This window comes from Dipodomys spectabilis, unplaced genomic scaffold (assembly GCF_019054845.1).
Source record: "Dipodomys spectabilis isolate Male_0828 unplaced genomic scaffold, ASM1905484v1 ptg000141l, whole genome shotgun sequence".
Classification (NCBI taxonomy): domain Eukaryota; kingdom Metazoa; phylum Chordata; class Mammalia; order Rodentia; family Heteromyidae; genus Dipodomys; species Dipodomys spectabilis.
The window spans coordinates 2,405,239-2,421,857 of NW_024870818.1; the positions used below are offsets into that span (position 1 = coordinate 2,405,239).

Consider the following 16,619-nt stretch of genomic DNA (forward strand, 5'->3'; position numbering starts at 1 on the left):
TCCATGAAGAAATTCTTGGAAAAGGTTTTTGGATTAGTCCTGGCAGTTCACCAGGGCCTAGTGCTGAATGTTTTTAGAGAGTACTTTAGTAATATAAGCTTAGAATGGTGATAAGATTTTATCATTTATTTTTAGGTTTGTAATGCATCATATTTATAATCTCAAGCTTCTGGAAATTTAGTTATCTTTTTTTAAGGAGAAAATTGTAGCTGAATGACAAGAAAGGATTGTAAAAGGCCCCTTCAATTGGACGAGTGCTATATGTAAACATTTGGTCTTGGAATTGAAGGAGAGGCTAATAGTATAGGCTGGAACAATAGTTCAGTAGTATGTGAACTTTCTATATTCTGTGCTATGGAGAACTCATATGTCTCTTGAACTCTTCCAGAATGAGTATCACTTACTTTTCCTTTACTTGGAAGTGGAAGTTCACTCACTTCAGAGATCATAGGTGGCATTGCCTAACTTTTTTTTTTTTTTTTAAGATCAACAGTAAGTTTATTTGAAAGTCAAAGGAAATAGTGAGGCCTTCAGAGAGGGACCTCAAAGAAGAAAGAGTCCAGTGGAGTCCTCTCCTAGGGCATTTTTATAGTTTGGGGGTCCTTATCTCCTCCCCTTGGAGTTGTGCTGATTGCATGATGGCTTCTGTAATCACTGCCTATCAAAAGAGCTTCTGTTGGTTTTATTTTTGCTTCTGTGAAGCCATGCATGAGATTCTCAGGACCTACAGTCTTCAGAGAGAGCTGTTACGCTTAGCTATGTATTTGTTTTTACAGAACTTAAACTTGGAATATACTTTTTTCTTAATGTGTTTTTCTTTTTCTTTTTACAGTGATTATTTATTCAAGTTACTTCTGATTGGCGACTCTGGGGTTGGAAAGTCTTGCCTCCTTCTTAGGTTTGCAGTAAGTTGAAATTATAATGCTTTCATAATTAATGATATGCTTAATAATACAATCAGTGCTGTATGTTTTCCAGGGAAACAGAAAGCTAAATTTTATTGAGAATAAATTTTCTAGAATATGGGGCTGGGGATGTGGCTTAGTGGGTAGAGTGCTTGCCTAGCATGCATGTAGCCTTGGATTCCATTCCTCAGTACTACATAAAAAAAGTTGGAAGTGGTGCTGTGGTTCAAGTGGTAGAGTGCTATCCTTGAGCAAGAGAGGCTCGGACAGTACTCAGGCCCCAGGACTGGCTCAAAAAAAAAAAATCTAGAATATATCCCCAGTGATTTCTTAGAACTATTAGATGTTGTTCTTAATGAATTCACCTGGGCATCAGTGGCTTCATACTTATAATCCTAGCTACTCAGAAGGATGAGATCTGAGGATCATGATTCAAAGTCAGCTTGAGGAAAAGTCTATGAGCTATGTCATTAACTAGCATAAAGCTAAAAGTTGAGGTGTGGTTCAAATAGTAGAATGCCACCCTTGAATGAAAAAGCCAAGTGAGAGCATGAGGCCCTGAAGACCCAGTACCAGCACAAAAAAAAAAGAAAGAAAGAAAAATATTAATCTGGGTGTGGTAGTACATGCTTGTAAGCCCATCATCTAGAAGATACATCAGGAGGATCTCAAGCTGGAGACCAATATGGGTTACTCAGTGCCACCCTATCACCCTCTCCATAAAATATTCACTGAGGTGTAGTTATAAAGTATAACATTCTATAGATGGCAAGCAATAATTCATTCCAAACATTTGGAGTGAGGGAGGGAAAGTAGTTGGCCTGTGTTGAAAGAGACATGAAACAAATTTTAAGCTAGATTTTGGGAGAACAAAAAGATAGGTCCTGCTGTAGATTTCATTGTACAACCTAGTGTTTGTTCTGTTTGCTGAAACTGACAGATACATGACTTGTGGCATAATATAATTCACAATCTCATTAGTCTTCAAATTTGCCATGGTTTCCTTCTCACTGTGTAGGTAGATCATTGGTTCCAACTATGGATCAGAATCTTGGGGAGTTAACAGTATCCTCTTAGGTGCATTAGGTCAGATCTATTATTCTAATAGCAATGGACATTAGTGATTACAAGTAAATTATTTATTGTGGTGATGAGATGAACGCAGAGCCTTACTTGTTCTGTAACACTGACCACACTCCCAGATCACAAGTAGTTAGGAGTAATATTAAGAAGACATTTTCCTTTTTCATTGTGTTGGTATTTATCTGATAGAGCAGATGCAATGATGTCTAAAACTTTTACTGGTATTTTGGAATATCCTTAAGGAATGCTGAGATTCAGAGTGCTCACAGTCATGGTGTTCTTCAGATCTGTGCATTCAACCCCCACTTAATTTAAGGATGACCTTCACAAAACAATAAACATTGTTTACTTAAAAACACATTGAGGGCTCAGAAGGTTGCTCAGTGGTAGAGCGTTTGCCTTGCATGCATGAGGCCCTGGATTCGATTCCCCAACACCACATAAGCAGAAAAAAATAGTCGGAAGTGGCGCTGTGGCTCAAGTGGTAGAGCACTAGCCTTGAGCTGAAGAGCTGAGGGACAGCACCCAGGCCCAAGTTCAGGCCCACAACTGGACCCAAAACTTTGATACTTGAGCAGTCTTTAAAAATACTATGTGAAGCACAAATTAATGTAGGGAAGATTTTGACTTTATTTGTAATTAAAGGACTTGGGTATCACTTAATTTTTATTAAATCTGGGTATGGCCTGAGATATTTTGTGTTTAAAAGGAAATCCTTCTAAGGATACCCATTAATGCAAATCAGAGATTTTCAGTACTAGCTACACAGTAAAACAACCCAGGAAGTATTGTGTGTGTGTGTGTGTGTGTGTGTGTGTGTAGGTGTGTGTAGGTGTATAAAGGTGTGTACAATGAAGATTAAACTCAGAGCTTCTTGATCTTGTTTAGCTTTTTTTTTTTTTCCCCTCATGGCTGGCACTCTACCACTTGAGCCATAGCACCACTTCTGGCTTTTTTCTGCTTTTTTTTTTTTTGGGTCCGGTCGTGGGGCCTGAACTCTGGACCTGGGTGCTGTCCCTCAGTTCTTCAGCTCAAGGCTAGCACTCTACCACTTGAGCCACAGCACCACTTCTGGCTTTTTTCTATTTGCTTATGTGGTGCTGAGGAATCGAACCCAGGGCCTCAAGCATGCAAGGCAAGCTCTCTACCACTGAGCCACCTTCCCAGCCCTAAAAGTATGAATCTTAATTGAACTATATTCAATTAACAAATCATAATGAAGTACAATAGACTTAATAAAACATCTGTAGGAAGAAGGCTTGAGGGCATGCATGGCTCAAGTGATAGAGTTGTGTAGCAAGTATGAGACCTAGGTGCACTTTCCAGTATTGCAAATAAAACAGAACAAAATAATGTAAGCAGAGCAAAGGGAAATTTGTTGAAGAAGAGTGAATTGATCACTGCTTTGGGTAGTTGTGAATAAGAATTGCAGTTAGAAAACTTATGTTGGACATAGGGACCACGTTTGAAGTTATAGCGTGCAGGAGGCTGCAGCAGGAGGATTATTTGAGTCTAGGACTTTGAGATCAGTCTCATATATAAAAAATTCTGTAGCCTTTGAAAACTATAAAAGTTTCTAAATGATAATTTGCCAATTGATACGTATGAAAAGAATAGTGAGGGCTGGAAAGGTGGCTCAGTGGTAGAGCGCTTGCCTTGCATGCCTGAGACCCTGAGTTCGATTCCTCAGCACCACATAAACAAAAATAAAAAAGCCGGAAGTGGCGCTATGGCTCAAGTGGTACAGTGCTAGCCTTGAGCTGAAGAGCTGAGGGACAGTGCCCAGGCCCAGAGTTCAGGCTCCATGACCTGACAAAAAAAAAAAAAAGAAAAGAAAAGAATAGTGATTGGATAAAACTGAAAGAAAGAAAAGTTGCTAACCGGTGCTTTGTAAGCAGAACATGAAGTCCTGAGTGTGACTATGTGATTATTAGCATCTTATAAACCTGTTTATAAACTGATTATAGGTAAAAGCAAAAATTCTAAATTTAAGTAAAAAATTTTAGTTGTATTCTTTGGAACATTAATTTTCTTCATTAACTTTTTTCCTCTTCAGGATGATACATATACAGAAAGCTACATCAGCACAATTGGTGTGGATTTCAAAATAAGAACTATAGAGTTAGATGGCAAAACAATCAAGCTTCAAATAGTAAGTGGTTTTCAGTTGGAAATTATTTTTGTAAATTTAGAGTGTATTTTACGTATATTTAATACGCTAACAGAATTGAATGTTATTGTAAGAATCATGAATATATTATAGAGGGATATCAGTTGTCTTAGCTAAAAAGAATTTTCTAGCTAATTTTTATTGTAATTAATTCCTTTCTCTTTCCCTTTTGTTACGTTGAGATTGTACCCAGATTGTCTTGAATGCTAAGCATCCATTCTACAGCTGAGCTATACTCCCAACTCTCCATTTAAATTTATGTTTATAAAACAGTTCATTCTGGCCATGCCTGGTGGCCCATGCCTGTAATCCTAGCTACTCAGTAGGCTGAGATCTCAGGATCGCAGTTCAAAGCCAATCCTGGCAAGGAACATCTGTGACTCATATCCAATAAACCACTCAGAAAGCCAGAAATGGTGCTGTGGCTCAAGTGGTAGAGTGCTAGCCTTAAGCTGAAGAGCTGAGGGACAGCGCCCACCCAGGCCCAGAGTTCAAACCCAGTTCATTCAGTGGAGGTCCAAGTTCAGGTTTACCTTGTGTTACAAATGAAAGTGCTAATGTGCATTTTTGTTTGTCATTTACCCTGCTAAGAGCTATAGAAGATTAAATAAAACCTAGGAGAGGCTCTTTATACGTGGTTTAGTTGAAGGCAAGTATTTACTTAGTTATGCTGTATGATTTTTTGTTGTTGTTGTTTTCTGGTTCTGATGCCTGAACTCAGGGCCCAGATGCTATCTGTAAGCTTTTTTGCTCAAGGTTATCGCTCTACCACTTGAGCCACGACTCACAGCTCTGCTTCTGGCTTTTGCTTTGGACTGTGATCCTTAGGTCTCAGGCTCCTGAGTAGATAGAATTGCAGGCATAACTACTGGCACTAGGCTCTTTTTTTTTCTTTTTTTCTTTCAGATGATATGTTCCATCTCTAGGAAGAAGAATTTTGTTGGAAGTAAACTTAAGTTTTTTAATGTGTTCATTTTACTCAGAAAATGGATACCGAGGAATCTTTATTCCCATATCCTGCATAGGGAGCAGCAAATGTTCTGTTAATCCTGTTACACTAAAATACATTCTTGCTAGAACTTTAAAATAAGGAGGAGAGTGGATGAAGTTTAATGATTTGGATAAGTTACTGATAGATCCAAGTGATATGCACCGTTGGGTTCCTCTGCCATGCTTGCCTTTCTCACCTTCCATTCCCAATGCACAATTAAAGCAGCTTAGACAGGCACTCTGTAACAACGTGAGTCACACCTTCAGCTCTGAATTGTTGAGTTATATATCTTGAACATGTGTCTAGATATTACCATTGTAGACTTACTTACGGTCTTTAAGAAAATAAGTATTTTTTATTTTTATTTTTTTTATTGTGAAAATACTGTACAGAGGGGTTACAATGACATGGGCAAGATAATGAGTACATTTCTTATCAAGCATTGTAGCCTCCTCCTTTGTTTCCCCTTCCCATCCCTTCCCATCCTCCCCTCACCCCCAGAAAATAAGTATTTTTTAGAGTAGTCAATTTTATGAGGTAATATAGAAAATTAGAAACTTTTCTTTTTATGAAACTCTTAGGACACTGAGGTGGAAAGGGTCCTGAATTCAGGATGAGGAGAGTTAGATTTATTTTCTTGGTTTTGATAGTTCTTTTTAAAAAATATAATTTTGTTACTTTTAAGGTATACAGAGGGGTTACCAATTCACAAGTCAGATAATGAGTACAGTTCTTTTTGGATAATGTCACCTCTTCTGGTATTTACTTTTTAAGAGAATCATGCAGTTTACTTACTTTACCCTTTTCTCTCTTGAGACTCGGCTCCACTCTAAAATGAATGTGATGATATCTGAACTTAGTACTTCATAACACAGCTGTGAGAGTTACTCTGCACAGTTTGTACAACATTGTATGTGAGAGCTCTTTGTGAACTTTTGGGCAGTATATTGATACCAATGATGTCTAGTTGAATGAATGTTTTTTGTTTTTGTTTTTGAATCCCGTCGTGGGGCCTAATTTCTGGGCCTGGGCGCTGTCCCTCAGCTCTTCAGCTCAAGGCTAGCGCTCTACCACTTGAGCCACAGCGCCACTTCCGGCTTTTTTCTTTTTGCTTGTGTGGTGCTGAGGAATCAAACCCAGGGCCTATTGCATGCAAGGCAAGCGCGCTACCACTGAGCCACCTTCCCAGCCCCTGAATGAGTGTTTGATGGGTTATTGTTTTCGTTCCTTGAGCACAAAAGTTCAGGGACAGCATCCAGGCCCTGAGTTCAAGCCCCAGGAGTCTCTCTGCGTGCACGTGTGTACACCATACACACACAACAAAACTTTCAAGTTTGTTTGCTCCAGTTGCCATAACCAAATACCACAGGATGTATGTCTTGTACAACAGAAATTAAGTTTTCACAAAGAGACTGGAAGTTCAGTATCAAGGTGCTGCCAAAGATGAGTTTCATGCTGAGGTTTTTATTTATCTCTTGGCTTATAGATGGCCAATGTTAGTTTTTTTCTTTTTTTTGTCTAGTATTTAAGGGAGGAAAGATTTATCATGAAGGGTGTGGTAGAGCCAACAGTTCACATCATGCTAGCCAGAAGTTAATTTTTTACGTTGAGCTGAAGCAGTTTCCTCTTTTTTTTTTTTGGTCCGGTCGTGGGCCTGAACTCTGGGCCTGGGTGCTGTTCTTCAGCTCAAGGCTAGCACTGTACCACTTGAGCCACAGCACCACTTCTGGCTTTTTTTTCCTGCTTATGTGGTGCTGAGGAATCGAACCCCAGGCCTCAAGGGAGTAAGGCAAGCGCTCTACCACTGAGCTACCTTCCCAGCCCAGCAGTTTCTTCTTTTTTTTTTTTTTTTGGGGTCCTGTCGTGGGGTCTGAACTCTGGTCCTGGGCGCTGTCCCTCAGCTCTTCAGCTCAAGGCTAGTGCTCTACCACTTGAGCCACAGCGCCACTTCCGGCTTTTTTCTTTTTGCTTATGTGGTGCTGAGAAATCGAACCCAGGGCCTCAGGCATGCAAGGCAAGCGCTCTACCACTGAGCCAACTTCCCAGCCCAGCAGTTTCCTCTTGACTTCTGATATTCTTCTGCCTTTTGGATCTGCTTGAATTGGGTTTATTCTTTCTGTTGCCCTGTGAATCAATTTTTATCAAACCTTTCCTGTATCACTGAAGTTTGTTAGTTGCTTCTTTCTGGAAGCATGTTTTTAAAAACTTTTTGCAATTTGGTTATTTAAATATTTTTTTGTTAAAATATTTTTAAAATATATAACACATGAGGTAAATATAAAATACAGTCCACAAGATAAATCCTCTCTTCATTTGGCTTTGAATTGCTTTCTTTTAAAAATTCTCTCTTTTGGACTTCAGGAATATGCTTCTCAGTGTTGATTGAAAGATAGAAAGTCCAAGTTTGCACTTGCTTTCTTAATAAATAGCCATATTACTTACTAGTTTGAGTCTCATGATTTTGGTTTGCTTGTTAATTTACAAAGGAAGGAGGTTTTACTTTGTACTTCTTTGATATTTTTAATATTTAAATGAAAAGTTTACTTTTTAACCTTCTTACTCTGCATTCTTCTTGGCTGCATTTATCCCTCCCAAATATTTTAAGTCTTTCACAATCTTGTCTCTTTCAATTTATATTTTAATGATCTTTTCAAGCTTTCTTGTTTAGTTGTGACATCTGTATCTTTATCAAAGGCTTTGATTACAAAACATTTAGTATATACTAGGGCAACATAGAGTCTAGCCTCTTTCTGTGATGTGTTAGTCATTCCTGAAACATTTGTAAAAATGCCCATATACACCAAGCATCCAGATAGCCATAGCTATTAAACCCCCCCCCCCGCCCGTGTGTGTGTGTGTGTGTGTGTGTGTGTGTGTGTGTGTGTGTGTGTGTGTGTGTATACGTGCGTGCGCGTGACTGGGGCTTGAACTCAGGACCAGGGTCCTTACCCTTAGATTTTTACTCAAGGAGCTACAGCTCTACTTCTGTCCCCTCACCCCCTTTTAATTGGAGATTAGAATATCATGGACTTTCTGTCTGAACTGACTTTAAAGCTCAATCCTCAGATCTCAGTGCCTCCTAAATATCTATGAGGGGTAATTAGAAAATTATATATGAAGTGTAATACAGTTACAAAAGGAGGTATTATTAGTATTATTGGGATAGTGAGTCAGAAAAGTTTTTAGAATGGCAGAGACATCAGAAATTTTGCTCCTTAACTGCTATTTCTTACTATTGTTGGATACAAGTACATATTAATGTTTAGTCAAAACAATTTTTTCCTTTTCTTTTGCTCTCTTTGTGAAAGGGGTCCTTTGGTAGGGAAGAGAAGCAAACTGGTTTTTCATTAAATAACTTTATAGTCCAGGGACATGCTAAGCATTTTATAACGTTAGTTAAAAGGTGAAAAATACCTAGGATTTATAGTTGGAACCAAAAAATGAGTACATGGTTCCTTAGTGTTAAGCTCTGGAACAAGAAGCCTAGATTTAAGACCTGTTGGAGACTCAGAGATCAAGTTACTCTAAGGATGTCAGGAAAGACTTTGAGACTCCTTACTGATGATAGTCTTCTGAAATCTCAGGCAAAACCAGTCTTTGGACAAAACCAGAAATGAAACTTTGCTGATTTGTGTGGTTTTAAAAAAATATGTAATGGTAAACCTTTTAGAATATTTTTTCCACTTTTATTTTTTATTTTTGTTTTTTTGGTGTTGGTCGTGGGGTTTGAACTCTGGGCCTGGGTACTGTCCCTGAACTCTTCAGCTTAAGCCTAGTGCTCTACCACATGAGCCACAGTGCCACTTCCAGTTTTCTGGTTGTTAATTGGAGATGAGTGTGATGGACTTTCCTGCCCAGGCTGGCTTTGAATCGTGATCCTCAGATCTCAGCCTCCTGAGTAGCTAGGATTACAGGCATGAGCCACTGGTGCTTGGCTTACACTTTGATTTTTTAAAGTAGAATATGTTAAATAACAGATACAATTTTTACTCGAAAAGGCTTTAGAATGCACCTGGCTTTTTAAATTTTTTGGTGCTGATTCTGGGGTTTGAACTCAGGGGCTAGGCACTGTCCCTGAGCTTTTTTGGTCAAGGTTAGTGCTCTACTACTTGAGCACAGCTCCACTTAGACTTTTTGGTGGTAATTAGGAGTCTCATAGATTTTCCTGCCTCAGCTAGCTTCAAACTGTGATCCTCAGATCCCACTCACCTGAATAGTTAGGATTATACCTGTGAGCCATCAGCACCCAGTTTAGGCACCTGTATTTTTTATTGTGTGCTATTGTTTTCTCACATTTAACAAAATGAATATAAATACCTTAATTTTCAGTCTTCAGATTCCCTCAAATGTTAGCGTCGTTTTCTTTTTAGTGCTAGTAATTGAACTCAGGACTTTGTTGAGTGCTAGACAAGTTATCTACCATTGAGTTATATTCCCAGCCCTAACAGTATGTTTTAGTAGGTTAACTTCTAGTTATACAAAAATATTTTTTAAAGAAGAAGCTAGCTGGGCGCTGGTGGCTCATGTCTGTAATCCTAGCTTAGCTACTCAGGAGGCTGAGATCTGAGTATTGGGGTTCAAGGACAGCCTGGGCAGGAAGCTCTGTGAGACTCTTATCTCCAACTAACCACCAGAAAACTGGAAGTTGGGCTGTTGGCCCAAGTGGTAGAGTGTTTGCCTTCAACTGAAGAGCCTCAAGGGATAGTGCTCAGGCCCAGAGTTCAAGCTCCACAACCAACCAAAAAAAAAAAAAAGAGGCCGTTGTTCAAGAGCAATTATTAGTATATGTGCTGCCAAAGTGAGCACATGTTCAAGAGCAATTAAAATTCTCATTGCCTGTCTAGATTTTGTAGTCCAGGGTCTTGAACTCAGGGCCTGGGCTTTGTCCCTAAACTTCTCTGTATTCAAGGCTAGTGCTCTGCCACTTGAGCCACAGCACCGCTTGCAGCCTTTTTGTTTATGTAGTACTGAGGAATCGAACCCAGAGCTTCATGCATGCTAGGCAGGTACTCTACCACTGAGCCACATTCCCAACTCATTGCCTGTCTTAAAGCCAAGGACTCTTAAATCCGAAAACTGAGTTTGCTTCTTGGTAATTTTTAACAATTAGGAGATGGGTTTGTTTTTTTTAACTCCACATCACCAGTACAGTGATGTAAACATTATTAGTGCAGTCTAGATGGTTAAAGTATGATTAATTCTTAAAGGAGCTTTGTAAAACTCAACTTGGAATCATCTTTCTTACATTAATTTCCCTAGAATTAGGGTAACACCTGCCTGAGTTTGTTAAAGTGCCATGCAGTTAATCTACAGTAGTGCCTCATTGCCTCTGTGATTATGAAATGTGCTGGCCAATGAGTTTATCTTATTTGGGATTTTCTCTGTTCGTTGGACTTTGGCCACTTCCCTGTCTGAAATCAGCGTATCCTCTGTGTGACAGGAATCATTGACTTGTGATGTTATATGGTTAAAATAAATCTAAGTAGAGACCAAGAAAGTTTATTAGTAAGGCAAAGTTAGGTAGTACAGAGGCTCAGACTATTTAGGGCTATTTTTGATAACAGATGCGATTAATGCTCGAACACCAAGGATTTTAATGGTGAAAAAGCAGGTTAGAGGTTTGACTCTAATTATTTGACCCTAATTTATTCTTTGTTCAGACACCTGGTATTGCTATCACACTGCTTGAGCATTGGGTCCAGAGATTTTAGAGCCCCTCCACTCCCCATTACTAAATTTTAAGATATTACATGGGTATCCATCCATTTTAGGATGTGTCCATCCTTGACATGGTTATTTTTCTTTGTAAACACATTTCATTAGGTTCTTAAGGGGAATATGTTTAAAGCACACAGTCTTTGAATCAAGCTATTCATTAATAGGCTGTTTGTCTCTTAATTCTAGACTGTTTCCCATGCCTCATTTCCCTTGCCTGTCCTGTCTCATTTACACTCATGAGAGTAGCATGTTGCTGACATCTATAGGGAACATGAAAAGCATGACTTAGTTTCTCCTCTCAAAGAGCTCATAATTTTGATAGTGTCACCAGCTAAATTTTTGGCATCATCTTCCCTGGATTTACTGGCATTTGACAGTTACTATGTAATTTAATAATGTGAACATTAAGAGTTAGTTTATAATTCCAGTTCTCATACCTATAGAAACTAGACTTATTTTCTTCCTCAACTCTGTATTTTAATGGAATTGCATGCTTTGTTTTCAAATAGTGGGACACAGCAGGCCAAGAAAGATTTCGAACAATCACTTCCAGCTATTACAGAGGAGCCCATGGCATCATCGTAGTGTATGATGTGACAGATCAGGTAAGTTCTTGTGCATTACAGTGATGAAGCCAAAAGTTACTCTGATAAATTTCAGGTTCTTTTATTTTTATATGAGCCACCACTATTACTTGGCAGAAAAAACATAAAAATTTATTTTCCAGCTAGGCACTGATGGCTTACACATATAATCCTTGATACTTAGGGGGCTGAGATTTTAGGATTGCAGTTTGAAGCAACAGCCTGGGCAGGAAAGTCCATGAGACTCTTACCTCTAGTTAACCACCAAAAAGCCAGAAGTGGCTCTGTGGCTCAAGTCCTAGCCTCAAGCAATAAAGTTCAGGGACAGTGCCCAGGCTGTTGAGTTCAAGCCCCATGATTAGCACCAAAATTTTCCTTTCCTTTAGTAAATAGAAAATTTAGTAATTTTACATTTGTTTTCAAACATATGGTTATCATCAATGTCAACTAAATAAATACGCAAAAAGAACAAATAGGAAATGTGGGTTTTCCTGCCCTTTTAAATATGAACAGGAAGTTGTCTGGTAATTAGCATCTTCCTCTTGGAATTTCCAAAAGAGATATTAGAGGACTCTGCCAATGGAGAATATATGGTTTAGAAATAAAATTTGTGCAGAATATTCTCTAGAAGGGTATTAGGAAGAGTAAGTGAAGATAAGCTATTGAGAAGAGGTAGGAAAATCTATAGAGAATATATGGTAGAAGAGAATGTGGGCCAAGGGTTTAAAACTGTTTTGTTAGTCAGAAATGTAACAGATTTCAGGCTTCACAGGTTTCAGACACTTAATAGACCTTTTTTTTTTGTTTTTTTGTTTTTTGGTCCTGTCGTGGGGCCTGAACTCTGGGCCTGGGTGCTGTCCCTCAGCTTTTCAGCTCAAGGCTAGCGCTCTACCACTTGAGCCACAGCGCCACTTCCGGCTTTTTTCTTTTTGCTTATGTGGTGCTGAGGAATCGAACCCAGGGCCTCAGGCATGCAAGGCAAGTGCTCTACCACTGAGCCACCTTCCCAGCCCCTAGACCTTTTTTAATTTTCAGAAAATTAAACGAAAAATAGAATTTATTTTTCTTACAGCAAATGTTAAATCTCATATATGAAATCAAAGCTAATTTTGAAATACATTTAGATTCAAAATTAGAATCATTGAGTGGGTGATTTATTACTTTTTTGTTGGGTGTGGGGCCTGAACTCTGGGCCTGGGCACTGTCCTTCAGCTCTTCAGCTCGTGCTCTACCACTTGAGTGCCACTTCCAGCTTTTTCTGCTTATGTGATCCTGTGGAATCGAACCCAGGGCCTCATGCATGCAAGGCAAGCATTCTACAACTGAGCCACCTTCCTAGTCCCCTGTGATTTTTAAAGCAGGGAATGATAGCTGGGCATAGTGTCATGTCTGTAGTGCTAGTTACTTGGGAGGATGAATCAGGAAGACCTCTTCAGCCCAGTTTGATAGGAGCCTGAGTAACATTCTCCTCCCAATACAAGTTGTTAATTTTCAGAAAATGTCAACCAATAACCATGAAATTAGTTAAAAGAAAAATTTTCTCTTACGTAACTAGAAAAAAAATAAATTTATTCAGTCCTTTTCTAGGATTAAACCCAAGGCTTTCCCTATGGTAGGCAGGCAGTTTACCATTGAGGTACATGTGCCCCTCTGCCTCAGCCCAAGTAACATCTTCTGACGTGTTCAATAATAACACTTCAGCTATATTATTTATAAACCTAAATTCTACCAAGTTTTCTAGGTCTTAAAGTATATTTAAATTACATTATCTTAAAATCAAGACTCTTTTTTCTTTTTGGTGGCACTGGGGCTTGAAATCAGAGCCTGGGTACTATCCTTTTGCTTTTTAATTCAAGGCTGACACTACCTCTTGAGTTACAGCTCCACTTCTGGCTTTTTGGTAGTTAGAGATAAGTCATACAGACGTCTGCCCTGGTTAGCTTTGATCCATGATTCTCCTATCGTAGCCTTCTTCTTTTTTTTTTTTTTTGGGTCTGGTCATGGGGCCTGAACTCTGGGCCTGGGCACTGTCCCTCAGCTCTTCAGCTTAAGGCTAACGCTCTACCACTTGAGCCACAGCGCCACTTCCGGCTTTTTTCTTTTTGCTTATGTGGTACTGAGGAATCAAACCCAGGGCCTCTGGCATGCAAGGCAAGCGCTTTACCACTGAGCCGCCTTCCCAGCCCTATCGTAGCCTTCTTAATAGCTATGATTACAGGGGTAAGCCAGCCTCTGACTCTTTTGCATTAATATTAAGCTATTTTCCTCTGATATTACAAAATCAGTTTGTGCTATAATTATTTCATAGCTGAAGTTGCCTCACTCGCTCTTTGCTTCTGTTTATTACTTGATCCATAGAGCATTTGTGTCCAGAACTGTATTATTATTCTTAAAAATGTCTCCCTTTTAGGAGTCATTCAATAATGTCAAACAGTGGCTTCAAGAAATAGATCGTTATGCAAGTGAGAACGTCAACAAGTTGTTGGTAGGGAACAAGTGTGACCTGACCACTAAGAAAGTAGTAGACTACACAACAGCAAAGGTAGGTTGAAAGTCTGATTTTCAGTCTGAATTTTGATTAGGGTATGGAGTCATACGATGGCCACAAACTGTCTTTTTAAAATGTGTACTTGGAAAACTCTTAAAGTTTGTGTAGTGTCTGGATCCAGTGAATTTAGTCCTCCTTCATACCCATTTCAAATGGCAGAAATGGACTAAATGCAAATCATTTCCCAATATTCATTATTTTTACCATTCTCCTAGGAATTTGCTGATTCCCTTGGAATCCCATTTTTGGAAACCAGTGCTAAGAATGCAACGAATGTAGAACAGTCTTTCATGACGATGGCAGCAGAGATTAAAAAGCGAATGGGCCCTGGAGCAACAGCTGGCGGTGCAGAGAAGTCCAATGTTAAAATTCAGAGCACTCCAGTGAAGCAGTCAGGTGGAGGTTGCTGCTAAAATTTGCCTCCATCTTTTTCTCACAGCAATGAATTCACAATCTGAACCCAAGTGAAAAAACAAATTGCCTGAATTGTACTGTATGTAGCTGCACTACAACAGATTCTTACCGTCTCCACAAAGGTCAGAGATTGTAAATGGTCAATACTGACTTTTTTTTTATTCCCTTGACTCAAGACAGCTAACTTCATTTTCAGAACTGTTTTAAACCTTTGTGTGCTGGTTTATAAAATAATGTGTGTAATCCTTGTTGCTTTCCTGATACCAGACTGTTTCCCGTGGTTGGTTAGAATATATTTTGTTTCGATGTTTATATTGGCATGTTTAGATGTCAGGTTTAGTCTTCTGAAGATGAAGTTCAGCCATTTTGTATCAAACAGCACAACCAGTGTCTGTCACTTTCCATGCATAAAGTTTAGTGAGATGTTCTATGTAAGATCTGATTTGCTAGTTCTTCCTTGTAGAGTTATAAATGGAAAGATTACACTATCTGATTAATAGTTTCTTCATACTCTGCATATAATTTGTGGCTGCAGATATTGTAATTTGTTGCACACTATGTAACAAAACAACTGAAGATATGTTTAATAAATATTGTACTTATTGGAAGTATATCAAACTGTATGGTGATAAGTATTGTTTTAATTCTCATGGCTAAAGGGAAATAGAGCCTTGCATTATAATCAAAACAACTATTGTGTGCAACCAAGGCACTATAGATGTACTGGATGCTGTGCTTTCTAGATAACAGACCTGATAAATAACCCAGGGGGAGCCTTCTGTGCTGTGTAAGGACTTAACCAACTATAGTGGTTCAAGGAGCCCAAGTTGTGTGTAAAACAAGTTTATGCTTACCATCTCTGATCCTCCATTGGCTTCGCTGACCAACATGTCTTTAATTCATCTGCAGTGGAGTTGGAGAGCAGCACGCCCTTCCTAACTGGCAAATGATCAGGTGAATGTGTGCTGATGTTTGTTCCATGCTCTGAGTCAGATGTCAACTATTTCGTCTTTCACAGTTGTGTATAACTCATGTTGGGAGAGTTTAACCATTGAAGTAGAAAGCAGGAAACTTGATTACCCTAAAAATTAACTGAAAACGATTGCTAGATGGGAATGATGAAAGAAATATATTTACTACAGTGAAATTTTTGCATGTGCAAAAATTCTGTTAAATAGGAACTTCAAACCTAGGGTCTTTATTTTTACTGTGGAAACAGGACATTTTGCCCACATTAGCATTTTAAGGGACAGAGATCAAGGTTTGTTTCCTTAGATATGTAGCAGCCAAAACATTCTTCAATGGGGGCTTAAGATGTGGCTGTTGGCAACACATCTTACTATGGGGTCTTTAGATTAAGTTAAAAAAAAGCCAAAAATTACAAGTTTCTTTATTTTTCACGCAACAGGCAACTGAAATACATGGTACAAAAATAAGTGGTAAGATTATTGTAAAATGAAATGGACAGAATAAATACTCAATTTAATTTTCCATCTATGAGAATTTCACAATAAAATCATAGTTTACTTTGTATTATAGACGTGCTTGTTGGATCTATTCATCCTTACATAAAGTAAGTGAAAAATTCCTAAAGATAACAAGTTATTTGGGTGAATATCTTTAATGTTTTAAAAGGTTTTGCTATGGTTTGTTTTTGTCTTAATACAGTATAATGGAAGAAAGAGCTCAGAACTGTTTTCTAAAATATAGGTAAATGATACAAAACAAATATTAGTGTGATGCCATGGACTTTAGTTTCATACAGCAAGAGTTCAACTGGTCTGATCTGCTTTGCTTGATTCTTGCTTGGTGAGTTATCAAGAAAATACATGAATTTAACATTAATGTATTTACAGGCATTTGGAAAATTCGTGTTCTTTGCTCCATGATAGTCTCAACCACAACTTAGTAACGTTTCACTGTTGGCTTTTTGGAAAAAATATATTCCAATTTCTAGCACAATTTCCAAGTACAAACATTCCAAGGCTACTAGGGGCTTTTAAATTAACCTTTTCACTTGTCATGTTTTAAGTGGCTAACATAAAGTAACTTTCCTAATGAAGCATTTTCTAAGTGGCAAACTCTGGGAAATCCTTATAGAGTAACTGTAATATGGTGTGACCAGCAACATTCTGTGTTTTGGTCTTAGATAAAAATCCTCTTTAGCACATAAAATTGATGTTCCAGCTTATCTTGTACTAACTGT

General features: G+C 38.5%; 1 protein-coding gene across 1 annotated transcript in view; it reads left to right on the forward strand.

The window, feature by feature from the left end:
* The window catches only part of Rab1a (RAB1A, member RAS oncogene family), a 33,005-nt gene extending 16,781 nt beyond the window's left edge, over window positions 1-16,224 (forward strand). Inside the window, exons 2-6 of the mRNA XM_042691129.1 lie at window positions 833-905; window positions 4,045-4,140; window positions 11,377-11,472; window positions 13,862-13,993; window positions 14,215-16,224. Coding sequence (XP_042547063.1) covers window positions 833-905; window positions 4,045-4,140; window positions 11,377-11,472; window positions 13,862-13,993; window positions 14,215-14,412 — 595 coding nt within the window. The 3' untranslated portion in view covers window positions 14,413-16,224. The remainder of the gene's footprint in view (window positions 1-832; window positions 906-4,044; window positions 4,141-11,376; window positions 11,473-13,861; window positions 13,994-14,214) is intronic.
* The last annotated feature ends 395 nt before the right edge of the window (window positions 16,225-16,619 follow it).